This window comes from Zea mays, chromosome 9 (genome assembly GCF_902167145.1).
Source record: "Zea mays cultivar B73 chromosome 9, Zm-B73-REFERENCE-NAM-5.0, whole genome shotgun sequence".
In the NCBI taxonomy this organism is placed as follows: Eukaryota; Viridiplantae; Streptophyta; class Magnoliopsida; order Poales; family Poaceae; genus Zea; species Zea mays.
The window spans coordinates 18,118,963-18,138,100 of record NC_050104.1 but is presented as its reverse complement, the minus strand read 5'-3'; the positions used below and the strand labels follow the sequence as shown (position 1 = coordinate 18,138,100).

Genomic DNA, 19,138 nt, shown 5'->3' with positions numbered 1-19,138 from the left:
TTCAGTGCCACCTAGATCCAGCATACCACTTGCCAACGTGGCTGTGTGGACCGCATTACATACTCCACTGCCTGTTCCTTCCCAAACTGAATCCGCAGTGGCAGAGCATTTTGCTAGGGACTCGTTAAGACAATACAGTTTATCTTGCGACATTGCAATGGGCGGTCGATTGGCGCTGTGTTTCAGCCGGAGTATATGTAGACCACAATAATGACAAAAAACCATCATCCAGCAAAGAGAATGTCCTTTGTTCTTAGAAAATGGGATACTTCCAGTGATTTCAGTCGTGCATCAAAATAAGTAAAGAGCATTAGTTGCTTGTTAGCATTTCCCCTACCCATTCATAAACATGTTGCATTTGTCGGGGAGTAAGAACATAAGTCCACAATAAAAAAAAATCCTGAAGTTTCTGTCAGCATGATCTCTCTTGGTTGGCAAAATGTCAGGATACATTTGCATCAGACTTCAGATCAGAAAGACATGAGGCACGATGGTCCACAGTTTAAAATCGTGTTAAGCTCACCAAAAAAAAACTTACCACAAGTTTGGGGGAGCACTTAATCACAACTTCGCAAATGCAGATTGATAGCGAGAACCTGGCTAAATATGGGTAACACTTATTTTTATCTTCCTGGGAGGTGTACCGGGCTTTGGCATGTTCCCATTTCCTGCTTTTCCTTTCTTCTCAGAAGGCTTGAGTATCTGGAACGAGCATACTAGGGAGTTGTCAATGCTCATCAGTGCACCAGCATTGTCGAACTCTCCACAGTAGTTCGGTGCTGAGAATATTGTTACAAGCTGGCGTTTTGCGAAAAATTCATAACCATCCTCTACGACCTGTGAAGTAGATTCAGTTGAAGAGAAGTCAATGGTAATCAAGGCAATGCACAACCAAAATAGTATTTCACAGCTCAACAGATGAGCACTCTAGATGTTTTAGTTATTTCCCTAAAATGTTTCAGAACAAAAGATAATTTAGTCTTCATAATATTTCAGAAGGGCTAATAATGTAAAGAGCTTTAGGTTGACCTTAAGCATTCAAGCTAGCGAAAATTGGACAGCTAGTCTTGACCATAACCAGTTCAAGGTCTGATTGTCTAAAAAAGAAGAGACCGACCCACCCCCACATTCCCCCGCAACTGCAGAGAGGCTGCTCCGAACCCTAGACCTAGTGATTCAGTGAGATAACTCTCTCAACTGCACCAGGCCAGTCCTTCAAGCAAAGTAAAAAAAATGCAAATATCCAGAACCTTAGCTTATATATTATCATACAAATGACAAGCTCACCCTGCAAAAGGGCATATGCACAGTTTTGCTTACTCAACAGGAGGGTTATGTACTGTTATTACAAAATGGTAGGTAACAGTGCAAGCATGTTGATACTGTGAAACAGATACTGTACTTTCTTTTAAGTAAGTAGAGTCCAATATAGACCAGAAGCAATAGACTCTTCAGAAGAAGACACCAAATTATACAATCATACCATCTTATCTTAGATAAAGATTTCAATTCCTTTTTTATTTTGAGTGACAGGTCGATGGCCATCTATTTTCAGCATGATATTCATTACTTGTTGGAATAATATCAACTAACAATTATCACAGCCATGAAGAACTGTTCTTACAATAAAGGTGTATAAGATAATGAATACCTGGTGGGCCCTGCAGATCAAATCTAGATCATGTTTCTGAAGAAACTCGGCAACTACGTCAGCTCCAAAGGTGTAGGAAACACCCCTGTCATTCTCACCCCACCTATCAATCTCCTTATCAGGGTCCGACCATAACAGATCACATAGGAGACCAACATCAGGAACATCCACAGGACGAGAAATGTTACGTATTTGGTCCATGCTCTTTAGCTCAGGAGACAACCCTCCATGCATGCAAAAGATCTTGTCATCAATAAGCGCAGCCACTGGGAGGCAGTTAAAACACTCGGTGAATATCTTCCAGATACGAACATTGAATCTCCTCTTACACTCATCAAAAAACCCATATATTCGGTTGATTGAGGCGCATTCATGGTTTCCCCTGAGAAGAAAGAAGTTTTCTGGGTACTTTATCTTGTATGCCAAGAGAAGGCATATTGTTTCTATGCTCTGTTTCCCCCTATCAACATAGTCACCGAGGAACAGATAATTTGCATCTGGTGGATAGCCACCATACTCAAATAATCGAAGAAGGTCTGAATACTGACCATGGACATCCCCTGCATAGTAAAGAAGTTAAATGATTATCATTATCCACATTAATGCATCCATTTTGTTAATTGACGAGTTTACAAAGCATGCACTAACATCAAGGTTACTGCAATGCACCTAACTATAAGACAATGAAATACTACCTCCGTTCTTAAATATATGACGCCGTTGACTTTTTTTGAAAACTTTGATCACTCGTCTTATTCAACAAAAACTGAAATATTATTTATTTTGTTATAATTTGTTTTATCACTTAAGGTAGTTTGAGCGTGACTTGAAATTTTAGATTTTCAAATAAGACGAGTGGTCAAAGTTTTAGTCAACGGTGTCATATTTTTAAAAACGGAGGGAGTATCTGCTAGTCGACTTAGCACACAAAGTAATCTTTGTAATCTATTACTGATACCAGATACCAATGCAAAGGTAGCTAGTATTCACTCCCTCCGGCCTGAAATATACTGTATTTCCATTTGTCTTAAGTCAACCCATCTCAAGTTTGACCAAATTTATAAAAAAGGAAAATATTTTTCACATCATCTAAGTCCCATTAGGAACATTACAGAATTTATTTTTATAACTTATCTTTTTGATGTGGAAGAAAGTAATGTGTTTCCCTATAATTTTAGTCAAACATGATGTCGGTTGACTTAGGACAGGTTAAAATACGCTATATTTCAGGATGGAGGGAGACCAATACCACCATAAACTAGATCGAAGGCAATTCAAATAGCAAAACAAAATTATGAAAGGATGTTCTTTGGACAGCGAGCCTCAGCTGTCCCAACAAAGAACCAAATATAAAATTTGTAGTTAAGTTGTTAAAAGAACTTTACACAAGTTTCACAAGACAGAATAGTTCCACATGGTGTTAACAGAAAAGCGCCACACCGGTTGAGATGGTTTGAACATGTTCAATGGAGACCTCTAGAGGCACCAATGATCCTAAACCACGATAGCAATAGCAATGGTAACTTGGTAAGAGAGGAGGGAAGGTCGAAGTTGAAATGTGAAGAGACAATTAAAGGAGATTTGAAAGAATGAAATATACCCAAACATTTAGCCTTGAATAAGAGCCATTGTTTTCAGATTGTCCGACTAATCGCGATTAGTCGGGCTGATCGGTACTCAGTGCTCAATAAGGGGGTTTGATTTGATCAGGTGATCTGATCGTCCATATCGTTCGACTAGTCAGCGATATGTAGCGATTAGTCGTCTGGTTAGCGATCAGTCGCGTTAATTACTCAGGGTTCAGACTTCAGTTCATACTGCTGTTCAGTTCAGACTTCAGTTCATAGTTTCAGACTTCAGTTAAGACTTCAGACTTCAGATGTATGAACTCATATAGGTGTTGCCTTCTTGGTCATGGTGAAGTTGTAATTGCAGTTTCATAGTTTCATATAGACTTGTTGCTGGAGATGTACTGCTGTCTTGGACTATTGAAGTATTCATGCTGCTGTTTTGGACTATTTATACTGCTGCCTTGTCTATACTTGTGCTTGTCCTGAGCAAGTCTCTATACTATATAAGTACATATCTATAGATAGTGTTATATATGTCCTGGAAATACACAGGGCGACCAGGGGGGACGATTAGAGTTGATCAGGGGCGACTAATCGCACTGATCGTCGCCTACTCGTGACTAATCGTCTGATCGCGCAGTGGCATCGATCAGACGATCTGAAAACAATGATAAGAGCGCATGGAAAACATCTATCCATGTGTCTAACCTCTGATTTGTGGTTCTAGACTGCCCCAATTTCCTTAAGACCAAAAGGCTTTGTTGTTGTTGTTGGTTGGCTGGCAAATATTAAACATGCACCATGATTACTGACTAGGGGTGATGACCCTCTGATTGAGTTTTGACATATTTCTGTCTAGTATAGTGGGTAAATAGCATAGCACTCAAACAATTTCATCTTGAGGCAACATTATGAATACTTGTTGGGTTGGCAAGGTAAGCCATTTTTATCAATCCTGAAATGCATGATGCTACACTGCAGAAATTATAAATGTACACAATATCAAAGTCAAGGGATAGTTCCTATATGTGACCTATAAAGGTAGACAAACTATGTGTTCACAACACCACATTTTTTCTTCCAAGTCATAATCTCCCTGATATTTAGGGCTTGTTTGGTTTGTGGCTAACTGTGCCCCACTTTGCCTAAGGTTAGTCGTTCGAATTGAATAACTAACCTTAGGCAGAAAAGTTAGGCAAAGTGTGGCAATTGGGGTAACGAACCAAACATGCCCTTATTTTCTTCGCTAAATCACTACCTCACTTTTACTTGGCAACCACAAAAAGCACGTGAACCAACGTTTGTCGTACCCCTCTCGCCATACACACACCATGATCCGATCTAATCTCTACGCAGGTAGTGACGGGAAGGTCTGGTCATCGACTCCGATCTTCGAACTGCTACCCTGATGGCATCTAACCCCAATCCCAAAGCTATACTCTTATATTGTACAGTTTTTAGTGGCTAGGGTTACAAACTAAGGTCGTAAAAATCTAACAGTGGTACCAGAGCTAAGGTTTTGGGCTCGGATCCTAACCCTAGATGCTAATTTCCCTTCGATTTTGGGACAAATCCGAGTAAAGCCCTTCTCAAGTATTGGATTTGTGTTCCTACCCAATTAAAACAAGTAGAAGAGGAGAAAGAAACCCCAACCGGCATCCCCATTTTCCGGTCCCAAACCCTGACCCTAAGATGTATAAATGTTTACAAACACTGTTAACATAATTTTCTATGATCTTATTTTTTGACTGTTACTACAGTTCTGCAAGAGTTATATTACCAGCATACTCGAAAAAGAACATGCTTCTATTTATGGTCACAAACGTGTATTTGATATTGCGCGCAGGGCGTTCATCATTTACTAGTAACAACTAATCTTGGCGAGGCCATCCCAATAACAAAAGCCACGAGAGAAGCACAACCCGATACGGCTGCGTCTGTCAAAAAAGTTTGCGCGGAACAGACGAAAAAGACGAGGCCCCCAACAGGTTAGCACATGCTTAGTCACGTATCATGGTTGTCGGGATGGCGCTCTTACCGCATATCTTGATGGGGGCCTCGAGCTCCAGGAGGTTGGGCTGGGAGAGGAACACATCCTTGGCGGCGGCGCAGAGGCGCCGGATCTCAGCGTCGGTCACCTGCGCGTTGCGCGGGGTGCGCCCGCCGCGGGCCTCGAGGAGCCGCCGGATGAGGTCGTCGACCGCCGCCTCGTCCATCGCCTCGCCTGGAAGGGAACGGGATGGGAAGGAAATCCCAGCTCAACTGCCGCCGCGTCGCGCCGCCCCTGGCGGATAAACCCTCGCTCAGAAATAGAAGCCGCTAAAACCCTAAAGTCTCTTTGCCGATCAACGGGAAGACGACTCGGAGAAAGGTACCGAAGAGGGGATTGTGGATTTGTGCCTTTGTGGTGGGGTGCTGGGTCGCTGGAAGTACTCCTGGAAGTCGGTGGTTTATGGGATTGTTGCGTTTAATTTGGACTAGCGTAGCGCTTGGATACTTCGGTCGAGTTGGGTTTGGGCTGGGCCGACGTCAGCCTGCTCTAGTTGAAAATTAGAGGCGGCGCCGCACTACAGTCGAGCTGGTTTTGGGGGTCGACGTCAGCCCGCTCCATGGATGATGCATCAAAGCTGTTGGAAGTTCACGTGTTTGCTCCTTTTTTTTTCAAAAGTATAATAATAAAGGTATAATTTTACCATTGATCATAATCATCGTATTTCTTCACGTGGACGTATCCGCACCCATGTTGGGTCTGTTTAGTTCAGCTTTTTTAAATAAATTTTTATGAGAATCTGGTTAGGAAGAATCCGATGGCAGAGCATCGTGAAGATTATATATAGAGAAATATAAAAGAGTTCATATAGTTTAAGATGTGGAATTGATGGTTTTCTACTATCTCAACGACTCGGTCTATTCTATGTTCACGTTGATTTTGAACAGTTTTCTGTTAAAGTGATTCTCATAAAAACTGACTAAAAAATTAGACATTTGGCAGTCTGCATTATTTTATGGTGGCCAAAACCTGAAAAGGCTAAAACAAAACTAGGGGTCTTTCTAAATTTCATCCTTTAAGTTATCGTTTGAGAGTCGTTTGTATAAACCCACTTTATATATCTTTTCAGTCTTCAACCACTTTTCTATATACTGTTTGCACTATAGAGTCATTTTCGTTTTCTATTTTTGACTAGCGATAAACCAAAAATAGAAGATGTCTATATTTAGACAATCATTTAAATAAGATGTTAAATTGTATGCTTTTACAAATATCTCTATTCACATTAATTAAAAAGAATATAGAGGGTCTTTTAGAGTCGCTAAGAGCACTTTGAAGAGTTTCCGAAATTCAATCTCCATCTAAATGTTTGGTTGGTAAGATTGAAAAAAGTTTGTTCTTTAATAATTCTATATCATAAGAGCGTGAATCCTAAACACATCTTTAATAATAAAAGGAAGTTTTTTTAATACGATGCACTATATATTATAGTATCTTCGTTGTTTTAGCTATAGATTTTCATGTCCATATTCATATAGACGATTGCAAATAACATATATATAACATATATATTAATTATTGTATGACTTCAATAATAAGGTAAAATAAATTTAATTTGAGACGGAGTGAGTAAAGTAGAACACGCTCGTAACTAAATCAACACCACATAACAGTGTGAGATCGCAGCTCCGTAGATTTTGGGTTTAGCGTGTTCAGGTTAGATTCGATTTTTCTCCAATGTTTTTTGGGTTTGGGATTAGAAACTTATCGGTTTCAATTTTGGTTTACAATTTTTACCCATTGATGTCCCGATGTCCGGTGAAGGTTCGAAATAGTTAAGTCATGAATTTGCTTGATGTTTTTTTTTCACCTTTTATGTGTATATGTGAGTATCTTTTATGTGTATATGTGAGTATGGAATATATATCATATATGTGCTCGTAGAATGTTTGTATTGTTTTCCGGTATTGCCACGCAGCGATGGATCTTAGGTTTTAAATAACTACTATGACATTTGACTTTTTTGTCTTAATTTTGACCAATTGTGTTATTAAAAAAGTCTAGAAATTTTATTGATTTTCACTGCATCTTGGTTTAGTATATAATAAGCCTTAAATGTAGCTATAAATTATTTTGGATTTTTTAAAAATCAAGACAAGTGGTCAAAGTCGAGACTAAAAAAGTCAAACGTTAAACGACATATATTTACGAACAAAGGTAGTATTTAGGTTTTGAGGACTCGTCAAATTTTGTTCTGAATTTGAATTATCACCTAATTTAGTATTTAGGGTGGTTTTGGATTTCCGTTCGAGTTTTAGGTTTGGACTCGAATCCGTCGTGTTGCCATTGGCAAGCGCACACACCTGTTCATTTCAGATTTTTTCAATTAGTTTTTTAAAAAATCTGGTTGTTAGAAGAATTTAAGTATTGTAGGGATTATATGCGGCTGAAGATAAAAGATCCATAGGTTTTATGATATAGAAACTGGCGGATTTCTAATATCGCGAGGACTCGACTGATTACATATTTCAGATTTTGGATGACTTTTATTTTATATAAAACTAGCTGAAAAGCTAAATATTTGGTAATCAGTGAAGACAGGCTCAGAAAAGAGAAAAACTAAAACAAACGGGGCCAAACCCGCAGCGCCGATCGTTGAACTGAGAAACCCAAACCCACACACAACTGAAAGGCAACATAAATGCACACCCGCTCTGCACGAACCGCAAGGCGCTGGCTGGCTAGCTGACACCGAGGAGCCGGGGCGGAATCCGTCCGCTGCAGCACAGCCGCGCCCGGGGGAAACCGCCAAAACCCCGTAAAAAGTCCAGGAAAAAACAAGCCCAAAGCGGGCGAGTGCGCGGCCGCGGGCAAGCAACCGGCCACCCACCTAGCTCGGCTCCGCTCAGCGGCAGCACCGCAGGCCGCAGCAGCACGGCATGGGCGCAAACACTAAAAAGAAGGGAGCGGCCGCGCCTCCACCCCAAACCCACCTCGCCTCCTAGTCCCCCCCTTCGCCTTCTCTCCCGAGTCCCATCGGAGCCCGGAGCTCTCTCGCCTCCCGCGAGGCTGTGTGGTGAGGCGCGGACGAGATGAACGAGCAGGGGCTCGGTGGTCTCGGCGGGGGCCGCGGGGCCGTGCAGGGGCACGGGCGGGAGGCGATGGCGCTCTTGCAGCACCAGCAGCTTCAACAGCAACGGCGGCAGCTGGAGGAGGAGGATGAGGTGCGGCGCCAGATGTTCGGCGGGGTGGCGGCGTTCCCGGCAGCGCTGGGCCACGGCCAGCAGGTGGACTACGGGGAGGACGCCGGCGGGCTCGGGGACAGCGACGCGGGCGGGTCGGAGCCCGAGCCACCGCCGGAGCGGACGCGCGGGGGGTCCGGCGGCGGCGGCGGCAAGCGGAGCCGCGCTGCCGAGGTGCACAACCTCTCCGAGAAGGTGGTGCCGTTGTCATTTCTTGAAATCCGAGTTCTTTCTCCCCGCGCTGAAGAGTAAAGATCGTTGTTTGGGTTTTTATGTTTTTTTGGCGCAGAGGAGGAGGAGCAAGATCAACGAGAAGATGAAAGCGCTGCAGAGCCTGATACCCAACTCCAACAAGGTGAGTGGAAACTGACAAGAGCTCTTTCTCACTCTCTCGTTCGCTTGCAAAGGTTGTTCAGTTGTTAGTCCTGGACTTGACCGTAATGTGTTTCTGCTGTGATGGTTTTTGGGAGTGCAGACCGACAAGGCATCCATGCTTGACGAGGCCATTGAGTATCTGAAGCAACTGCAGCTCCAAGTGCAGGTGAGCAAATAGGACACGTCCACATGGTGCCGATGCATCTTTCTGGTACAAAACATTGACGTAGAATTGGTACAATAGAAAGTACCCGGCCATAATGATTCTTCATCAAATCCGTGACGACAGACTTGCATGACTCTTGAGTTGAGGCCACTTGCCTTATTATAACCAGCAAGGGCCTTCGCATTATGTGTGATCCTGTGATGGGTGCTTCGTTTTTATTATTTTTGAAGAGACAGAGACAGCTTCATTAGTTTGCCGATACCTTCCATTTTCATTTGTTTAAAATTTAGGTTTGCCGAGACACCACTGTGGCTAAACTATTGATCGATGCCAAGCTTGCATGTTGTTTTGTTAAGTAAAAGCATGTCCCGCCGACAGGTGTCCCTGTTTATATGTTGGATGGCAATTTGGGCACTGAGTACTTGTCAAGGTTTATACTTTGTTTTAAAACATAATCTCATCAACGTGTGTGACCTCAAGATAAAGATATGGCTAGTGAACTGTAAGAAGTGCAACGTTATGCACAAATCCTTATATGCTATGATACATGAACAGGAAAGGTGGTGGCAAAGATGGTTTGCAATTTGCATGTAGCCTGAGGTGCTAAATAATGGAGACACACAAGAATTTCTGGAATGTAGTGGCTAGTGATAGGCTGACTATGTATGTGGTTAGTGTTAACCAAAAATACTGCCTATTTACTTGCTTCACAGAAATGCTATGCTGTTTTTGACAGTGAGGGCCTAGTTTGGAACCAAATATTGCTATGTTCAGTGAATGCATTTCCATAGTACACGTGTCAGTTACATACTATTCTAAGTTATATTTTAATGAACAATGTTAATTGCTGAACTGCAACTATAGAGTGTAACTTTTACCTATTATTTTGTTATAGATGCTGTCTATGAGAAATGGTGTTTACTTGAACCCTCCATATTTGTCTGGCACAATTGAGCCTGCACAAGCATCACAAATGTTTGCTGCAGTTGGTGGGGGCAACATTACAGCGTCAAGCTCTGGGGCAGTGATGCCACCAGTAAACCAAAGTTCAGGACTTCAAGTATTTGATCCATTAAATCCTCCACGAGACCAACCACTGTCTTTTGTATTACCAAATGTAGACAAAACCATTCAAGAAGCTCCCTTTCACTTGGAATCATCGCAGTTCCACCCTCGACCATTTCGAATGCCTGAATCTTCTGAGGTAATCATTTTATTGGGAGTAGATATAAATCTTTATTCATAGCCTTACCACCTTAGGCTTTGTTCGTTTACACCAATCCCGCTCTGGATTAGCATGGATTGGAATTAAATCCATGCCACAATCCATGCCCCAAAATAATCCATGACTACTTAAAATTTTTTATTCGGTTAAACCCATCATGGAATATAACCCAAAGGTTTGGGAATTTTTTAAACTATGGAAGACATGGATTCTATCCATAGCTCATTAGGTATGGAACAAATCCATGAGATATTGCACAAGTTTACATTAGAACCCATGGATTAAAAGAATAACTAGCTTTAAAAGACACATGGATTAGTTGATGAATTTAATCCTACCATGGGATTTGGTGTGAGATATGGATTCACCCAATCTATACCTAGATTAAATCCATGATAGGATTTCATCCCATATAACCGAACAAAGCCTTAAGTATCACTTTGTTGTTTCACAGGAACTTCCCTAACTTAGAATTTTCTTTGCAAGATGATGCTTCCAGGTGAGGTAGTGGCAAAGCACCAGCTAACTTCAATTCAAGGAAGAGTTAGTATGCCAGGTATGTGACAATTTACTTCCATTGGTCGCACACCACACTTTTCTCTTCTTGTCCTTGGCATTTTGCTGACATTTCCCTTTTGACCCCTTATAGGAATTGGTATGAACCCCATTAGGCAAGAATCATCCACTGTAAAAGCTGATCAGTTTGATGGTTGCTCACATAGCAAAGAGTGACTACGAGATATGTGCCACAAAATGCATGACAAGTTCAGGTAAACTTCTTATTTCATGTCCGAAGACTGAAGCAACATGTGAACCCTACCGTGGTCAGGTTTAAAATGGGTGATCGTGGTATAATATTATTCTGATGACCTTTCTGAACTATGAAGTTAGACTATTGCCCTTGTTTTGTTAAAACATGAAAACTGGCAATATTTCAAGCCTGGGTCATCGATTTATTTTTTATAATAAGTTCGATGGTGAAATTGATGTGACATCTTCCATTCTTCCTCAAAAAAACTGATGTGATATTTAGAATGAAATAAACAAGTGTTTATTATACTTGCAAATATAAAGTCCATTTCTTCAATGGATTCGACACATACCGTACATGGCATATTCCATCAGATAATTGAGCTAAATGCGGCAGCTCCATAATGTAAAACTTTGCATACATTCTGTAGTAGTATTTATAATGATCTGATTGCTACAGTTGGCGAGTTAGATTAAAAGAATAAAGTATGCGGTAGCTCGTTTACTTCCTTACCTAAAATGCCATTTTTAGTGGTTCTGCTGCTCAGTTGCTGTATGCTAACGTTTCTTTTGGCTTTCTAGGACAGCTTAGGAAATGGCAACCGATGAGGACCGAAGGCAAGATGACACAGTTCAGTAACCCAGCTGACAGCCTGGCACGCAGGCTTCCCCTTTATTTTCCTCTGTTACTGCAATAGTAACTTAAATTTTTAGGCTTCCCCTTTATTTTCCTCTGTTACTGCAATAGTAACTTAATTTTTTTTAGGCTTCACCTTTCCTTTTTGTTTGAAAATTAGCAGGGCAGTATTAATTAATAGTACAAAACCATGTATCACCAAGATTTCAGGGGTTGAAACTTGAAATGCCAATATTCACCAAGCTTTAGTTTTTTTTCAAAGAGTAATTTGCAGAGGTTGTAATGCACTATAGCCTATAGCAGACTTAACAAGCACTACAATAGAAGACAGCATCAGCAGAGTCAATTACTATACACCTACAAGGGAACACAACCCATGAAGAGAGTTAACAACAAGAAGGAAACTTGTGCTGTAACTCCACATCTGTTCATTCATGACACTAGTAATTTCAAGGATCAGAATAAAGCTTTGACCCTAAAACACGGTCGCACCAGGGTAAGTTTGGAGAATTCAGTGGTCAAGCTGTAAGTTTGGAGAAATCAGTGGTCAAGTGGTAAAAGTAAAGAGACATTCTTTAGGTCAAGTGGAGAATTCAGTATTTTTCAATCTTAACATTCTTTGGGTTTAGATTATGCTTAAAATTCTCTAGTAGTCATATAGCAAAGCTTTTAGAAATTTGTGAGCCACCTGATCCTTCAAAGAAACAAAATCAATCTCAAATATTCTTCTAAAAGCTCTTTATTGAACAAAATGATAATCAACTTTTATATACTTTGTTGTAGTATAAACTCGTCAAAGAAAAAGACCATCCTCTTGGTATTAATGCCTGGTCAGCACTCAAGAATGCACATAACCCATTGATGGTTTAGAAGAGTCCGAAATATTGGTCCCAACCAAGAAAGTTCTCGACCCCTGGCCTCCCATCACTAACAGATCGACATCAATCGTTCACTGTGCAACGATCCAACTGAAGGATGGCACACATGACATCGTAACTCGAGAGCGATGAGGCACATTGAGAGGATTTTTTAACCAAACCAAAAAATTCGTTCTCGATATAAATCGAACCCAGAACTTAGAGGGGTTACTCGAAACCTTTAACCACTAGGCTAGAGCCCTTACACTACTTTTGTTCTAGTATAGAATATGGGATTATATAATAAATATTTTATTCTAATATTATCACACTATAGTATTGCTACCTTGGGACTAGGAATATTAAACTCTTTTAGAAAAAATTGCACCCATGTAACGATTATCGACAAACTTGAGAAGGACGAGTGAATATGCTGAGGACGTTCGGGTATCTTTACTACATTGGTACGTTCTTTCACTATGCTATACACGTCTATAGTATCAATGCATGATACCCTATCTTCATGCAATCCAGATTGAATATAGTAGATATGTTGCACGTTGAGAAACAAAGAACTATCAATTTTATAATATTTGTTTCTTAAATACTACTGCTGTCCAACATTTTCTGGCCTTTTATAATATTCGTTTCTTAAATATTGCCGGTACCATAGGACTGGGGTACCCCTTACTACTGTATCAAAACGTAGTACCTACACGATTATCTCTAATTGTGTGCTAAGGAACTACACGATTATCTCTAATTGTGTGCTAAGGAACTGAGCAACTCGATTCAAGTTACGACTCGCCCGAGGCTAACCCCGATTCAGGGACCCAAGTCACGACTCATCTGAGGCCAACCTCGAGCGAGGGACCTAAGTCACGACTCGTTCGAGGTCAACCCCGAGCGAGGGACCTAAGTCACAACTCACCCGAGGCCAACCCCGAATGGGAGACGCGGTCACGACTCGTCTGAGGCCAGCCTCGGGCCGGAACACATTTTTGATTCGCTCAAGGGCGTCTCAAGCGACGCTTCGAGAGCTACCCGCCTCGGTAAACCACTTCAGTTCCAGAAGGACACTTGTCCGCACCTTATGGGTAGGTCCTGTGATGCCACGTGTCTAGTGAGGCGATATGCTCAGTACTTTCACTAACGAGTCTGGACCCCATGTACGCAATCCAGACTCCCTGAAAGGTCCAGGACCTCCACGTATACAAACCAGACCCCCGAATAGGGATTCGGACCCCCTCCCCATATAGGGTTCGGGTCGCCAACAAGGGCTCCCAGTACTCCAAGGCAGAACTTGCCCCCAGGCCCTACTCCGGACCCAGGCAAGGGTCCGGTGACGCCACGTGGTCGCTAGACGCATGGAAACAAGGCCTCAACCCACATTAAATGCAAGGCGTCAAAGGCGTGCTCTGACCAAGCGCAGGGCATTGACAGGCTTGTGATAGGTCTCTGTAGCCGCCCCGCATGTTATCGATGCGCACTTTAGCATGGCAGCGCCGCACGCATTAAATGCACGCTCAGAGCTTCGCGCATTACTGAGGCCACTGTGCCACACGCGTGGAAGACACCACCATGAAGCGGCGTTCGGTCAGGTAATGTGTATGTTGCAGTGACCGGCCACTTCGCACGCTCCTATGCACGTCGACGTACCAGTCTACGCTGCAACCCTTACTAGAGCCTTCGCCCATGCAATGACAAGACAGGGCGAAGGAGAGGCTGGTGAAGAAATTCGCACGACGACCAAGAGAAGATCTATGTACGTCGAGGACATTAATTATTTCATATAGTATGTTTTTATTACTGTATTCCTGGGCTTGCCTGTCGGGGCTCAACTTTCTTGTATGTGCCCCTTGGCTATAAAAGGGAGGGCACATAACGTTTCAAGGGGCAAGACACTTGGAAACACATAGACTTTCGTCCCCCATGCAATAAAACTCACAATGGATGTAGGGGATTACGTTTTGCCGGTCCGAACCACTCTAACCCTTGTGTTATCGCGTTCATCCAACTAATCAGGTTAATCCCTAGGCTCCCCTAGTTCACATGATTAGGCGGGTGCATCCCGCCACCCCGCTGGAGTTTTCTCTCCGATATTTGTCGCGCCAGTTAGGGGGCTAGGCTTAGATTTCTTGTATGTTCTCCTTGCTCGACATGATGGTACAGATCGTCGAGCACCACGACTCGTCCTCGGGAACTTCCCGATGGAAGAAGAGGCGGCATCTTCCGCGCCACGGGGCTCTTACCACCCTGCGTTTGGTGTTGCTGTTGCTGTTGTGCATGCTGCGTAGCTGCACGCGCCAGTGCAGGTGACCAACTTAGGTGTTTATGTTTGTTGCGGTCAAAATATATGATATGTATTGTACAATAGATTTTTACCTGCACGTCTGGTGCTGTAGGGGTGGATGCACTCAGCAGGCCCTATGCAAAGGGAAGCTCACGTCGGTTGCCAGTGACGGGACGAGGCGAAAAATAGATGCGGGCCGGGCCTGGAACCTTCGTACTGGAGGAATGGGCCTAAAAGAGCCTCGTTGGCAGGAGGTGAGTACTGAACTGTTACTATTATCGAGCGAGCAGTTGCATGAAGCGTGCAAACAAAGCCGTTTCCGGATCAATCTCCACTACGTGTCAACGTACGTCTTTGAGTTCTGTTCGATTATTCACGCGCCACGTGGACACTGTCTATCTCTACTAGGAGGTATTTAAATACACTAACGGGGCGTTTGGATCCCTTCATTTTAGAGGAATTGGAATTCACTCAATAAAGTAACTTATTTAGTTTGGAATTTGACATTCCACCACTTCCAAAGTTCAGATATAAGCCTATCTCAAATTCATGGGGTGGGGGATGGGAATTGATTTTATACAGTAGTAGAATTTGTTTCTACTCTGTAACTTACATGACACTCTTCGTCTCACTCTTATATAGTAAAAATATAGCACATAAATATCTCCGACATCTTGCTAATAATAATCTACAAATATATTTTGTATAAAATTGAATTAGCTTAATTGATATATGCCTAAATTACTATTATTAGAATAGAATTCAATTCCAATGATCCAAACGAGGCGTAAAGTTAGTAGTTAGTTAGCTAAAAAATTACTAGTAAAATTAGCTTACAAATAGCTAGCTAAGTATTAGATAATTTGCTAAAAGTATCTAATAATTAAACTATAATTAGACTGTTCGGATGTTTTTAACTAATTTTAGCAGTTAAAACCATTAGCTACGGTGTATTCAAACACCCCCTACGTTTAGTATATCAAACAATACGTTTGTGAATCGATGACGGGCTGAAAGTATGAAATCAAACAGCCTCTACGCAACTGAGATAATGGAATGATTCTTTTCTTTCTTTTAGATAAGATAAAAGGTAATAACCAACGCGCATGAGCTCCATGGACCATGCTGGAGTGCATACATGCATAGCTTGATATATAGCTAGCTTCAGACCTAGTCTCTTGCATAGGTCAAGCTAGCAAGTCGTGCATGGAAACAAAGGCATCCAAGATGTACCTTGTCAAGAAGGTAGCATATATATATAACCTTGCTGACAAGCATCATGTTCTATGTTCGTTGTCGCCAAAAAAAATCCTTTTGGAAGTTTCTCCGAACTTGGAACTCATGTACCGCTGCGTACGTACGGCTGTCGCTGTCGAGTGACACCTCCGAAGTTTCAGGGAAACTCAGCTGAGCTGATGCTGCTGGCTTTCGTTGTTGTTTGTTTGGTGCAACAACCGGCACCGAAATGAATCCACTACTGACGACTACACCGATATGGAGTCTGCTTGTGAGCCGCAGCGCAGATCGACTAGCAGGAGTACTAGTGTACTAAGCAAGTGGTTTCGTGGATAATCCCCTCGGAAATTCTTAATTGAACGCCTAGTGTGCGCGTATATGCGTACAGTTTGTTTGTAGGTCGGTCTACCATCTACAGTTCTACACTCTAGCTAGAGGTCAGTGTGAATGTGCGTGTGTGTTCTGCGTGTCAAAAGATATGTAGATAGACTCAGGATCAATGGTTCATTAAGAAACATTATTAACATACAATTATAAGTCTTATACTCGATCAATGCAAGAGCAATATAATAACCTTTCACAAGTGTCAGAATCGGCCTCCTCCTATGTTGCAATATGTAGCTCGTTTTCCGTAACTTTGACAAAAAAAAGCATATACAAAAGAAATGTAAACATTTACAATATTTCATGATGGATTACACCATAGGTACCACATGCTATAGTGTTAGGTACGAGAGCCGGTGCCATTGAGTACAATATAGTTGGTGGCTTTGTAATCACAGCCACACACATTGCCCAATGTTTGTCGGTACACGTGCGTCATCAGGCGTGCCTACATTGACGATTCACACCACCATCGAGTATGACGTACGTAATTGGTAACCATTGTAGCCATGGGCACTGTGTAGTATTTGTAGGTATGTATGTAGCCTCATACATAACTACATTGATGTCTTCTGATGGTATTGTCTCCCCTCACGATAAATGCTAAGGGTGAAAACCTTATCTCAATCACTTGACGGCACACGACTGATCTAGTCAGAGACGCATGTGGTGTTAGGTTTGTCGTGCACTAGAGTGACCTGGGGAGCGTTGGAGGCGTACTTATGTAAAAATATGGTTTGTAGTGTCTTGAGACATGACCGATACGAGGATTGGCCACCTAGGCACAGGGTCCTAGGATGTTTTGGAATAGCACCAAATTAGGTTGACTATGGGTCTATCTTTTGTTGATGAAGTTCCAGACAACGTCCTACCAGTATTCGAGTGTCTGATTTCTCTCGGACACCGATAATGTCGATCGTGTATTATTTACCATGACAATAAACATGTTCCCAACAATGTTAATGTATTTTTTCATTTAAAAGTTAAAACTCTACTAAAACTTTTATCATTTCATTCCCTTCAATATTTTAGTGCACCACAACTGTGTTTGGTAAGTAGTACGGTGATGAAGCCCTAGATAATGCTTTACACTCGGGGTTTACTCATGCTAGGATTAGGATATAGGTTCACTATATATCATTGGACTTTATGCGTGGCAAGGAAAAGGCATGTGAATTGGACAATACACAATGACGATTCCACGCCCACGCGTATGAGTATGTGTACTGTGATTTCACTGTAGGTTTTACTATTGCAATCGCATTGTCAAAATTTTACCAGAGTTGCGTGAGATTTTGTAATAGAGATTTATACAACACAGTACTCCCTCCGGTTTTTTTACTTGACGCTGATGTGCAGTTCAAAATTAAACTAAGCAACGACAAATATAAACAAACAGAGGTAGTATTTTGTAGTACTTTAAATCTTACTGATTACTTAACATGTTTATGCTTATATATCCATATCCATATACAATGAGTGAATCATGAAACAACCAAAAAAATAAATTACATGTGTGCTCGAGAATCCTCTTAGTTGAAACAAGGTGATTGTAGAGTAGGGTCAGGTTTAGGATTTTAGGCTTTAAGTTTTTATTTTTTTCTTTTGTACTGGCTAAGAATTGCAGAGTGATTCAATACAATTATTTCACAAAATTACATAGTGATTCTTACTTTCTTTTTTCCTGTAAATTGTATTGATGATGCTATATATACTATACATGTAATAAAAAGGTCAGAAACTTTAAACCTTATACATTGTTTTCCAAATCTGTATTTTTATTGCAGTAGCAGTTGGGTAATAAACTAAACTAAACGAAACTAGACCTCTCGTTATGTATAAACACACGAGGCCATGAAGAGACGTTTAATTAATCTGGCATTATTATTGTATGCGACCACTTCTTCCAACAAAGTATCTAGCTACCGGTCATATGAACTGGAAAAACCTAATGGACGACCGCGCGCCATCGTCGACCTCCCTCTCGCCCTGCTGCTCTCCAGACGACAAGGCATTATTGACAATAACGGCCCTCGCCGCCGCCGCCGCCTCGCCCTCGTCGTCGTGCGCGGCCGCTCTGTGCCGGCGCATGTGGCCGCCGAGCGCCTGCCCTGTGGGGAACGCGGCGCCGCAGGTGGTGCACCGGTGCACGTCTCTGGCCGCGGCCGCGCCCTTCCCGGGGCGCGCGCCGAGGAGGAGGTCGAGGCCGCGCGCGCGCACCAGCGACCGCTTGTGGCTCGTCCGGTGCCCGCCGAGCGCCTGGAACGTCGGGAACGCGCGCCCGCACGTCCGGCACCGGAACGCGCCGGCAGCTGCCTGCTGGTGCTGCTTGTGCTGGGCATGCTGCTTCGCGATCACCTTGCTCGCCGTCGACAGCGACAGCGACAGGACCAGTCGCCGCAGCAGGTCGTTATTGTTATTGCTGCTCGCCGCCGTCGGTCGTTCGGTGGCTGTGGCGGCGGCCATATAGTCGAACAAGTACTATATATTATTAGCACGTGCCTAATGTAACACTGTATCTGCAATAAGTCGGTGCTGTTTATATGGATAGTACTGCTGTGCTGTGTTCTACCGAATGTTTCGATGCAAAGCAGTGGCAGCGTATTTATAGGCGCGCCAGGAGCTAGCTCACTGCATTGACTTGAAGTCAACGTCAAGCTCGGCCACCGAACTGATCGAGCAGCATGATCAATGGCAGACTGACACGCCACCACGTACGACAGTTTGCTTAAGATTCAACATTGAAGTGGGGAAGCGCGTG

The 19,138-nt window shown here is 42.6% G+C and overlaps 3 protein-coding genes across 8 annotated transcripts; 1 reads left to right on the top strand and 2 right to left on the bottom strand.

Annotated features, from left to right (window-relative positions):
- Positions 1-342: 342 nt before the first annotated feature.
- On the bottom strand, positions 343-5,577 carry LOC100216757 (putative serine/threonine protein phosphatase superfamily protein). The gene is made up of 3 exons (NM_001143158.1): positions 5,261-5,577; positions 1,652-2,211; positions 343-837 (listed from the first exon to the last, which is right to left on the bottom strand). Exons 1-3 carry the CDS (start codon positions 5,436-5,438, stop codon positions 601-603), a joined length of 975 nt encoding a protein of 324 aa, NP_001136630.1. The 5' UTR covers positions 5,439-5,577; the 3' UTR covers positions 343-600.
- Positions 5,578-7,947: 2,370 nt separating this feature from the next.
- LOC100193167 (uncharacterized) lies at positions 7,948-11,866 on the top strand. 6 transcript variants are annotated; one of them, XM_035962041.1, is made up of 8 exons: positions 7,948-8,649; positions 8,744-8,809; positions 8,930-8,995; positions 9,891-10,041; positions 10,117-10,199; positions 10,707-10,776; positions 10,870-10,990; positions 11,553-11,866. In XM_035962041.1, the coding sequence occupies exons 1-7, from the start codon at positions 8,305-8,307 to the stop codon at positions 10,950-10,952; spliced, it is 864 nt and encodes a 287-aa protein (XP_035817934.1). In that variant the 5' UTR covers positions 7,948-8,304; the 3' UTR covers positions 10,953-10,990; positions 11,553-11,866. The 6 variants fall into 6 exon arrangements, 4 of the variants coding, with proteins under 4 accessions (XP_035817934.1, XP_008658092.1, XP_008658091.1 ...); XM_008659870.2 differs by having other exon boundaries at positions 11,558-11,864; XR_558181.3 differs by having other exon boundaries at positions 9,891-10,199; positions 10,720-10,776.
- A 6,221-nt stretch (positions 11,867-18,087) lies between these two features.
- LOC103638019 (zinc finger protein ZAT11) lies at positions 18,088-18,935 on the bottom strand. The gene has a single exon (XM_008661028.3). It carries the CDS (start codon positions 18,841-18,843, stop codon positions 18,307-18,309), a length of 537 nt encoding a protein of 178 aa, XP_008659250.1. The 5' UTR covers positions 18,844-18,935; the 3' UTR covers positions 18,088-18,306.
- Positions 18,936-19,138: the final 203 nt, after the last annotated feature.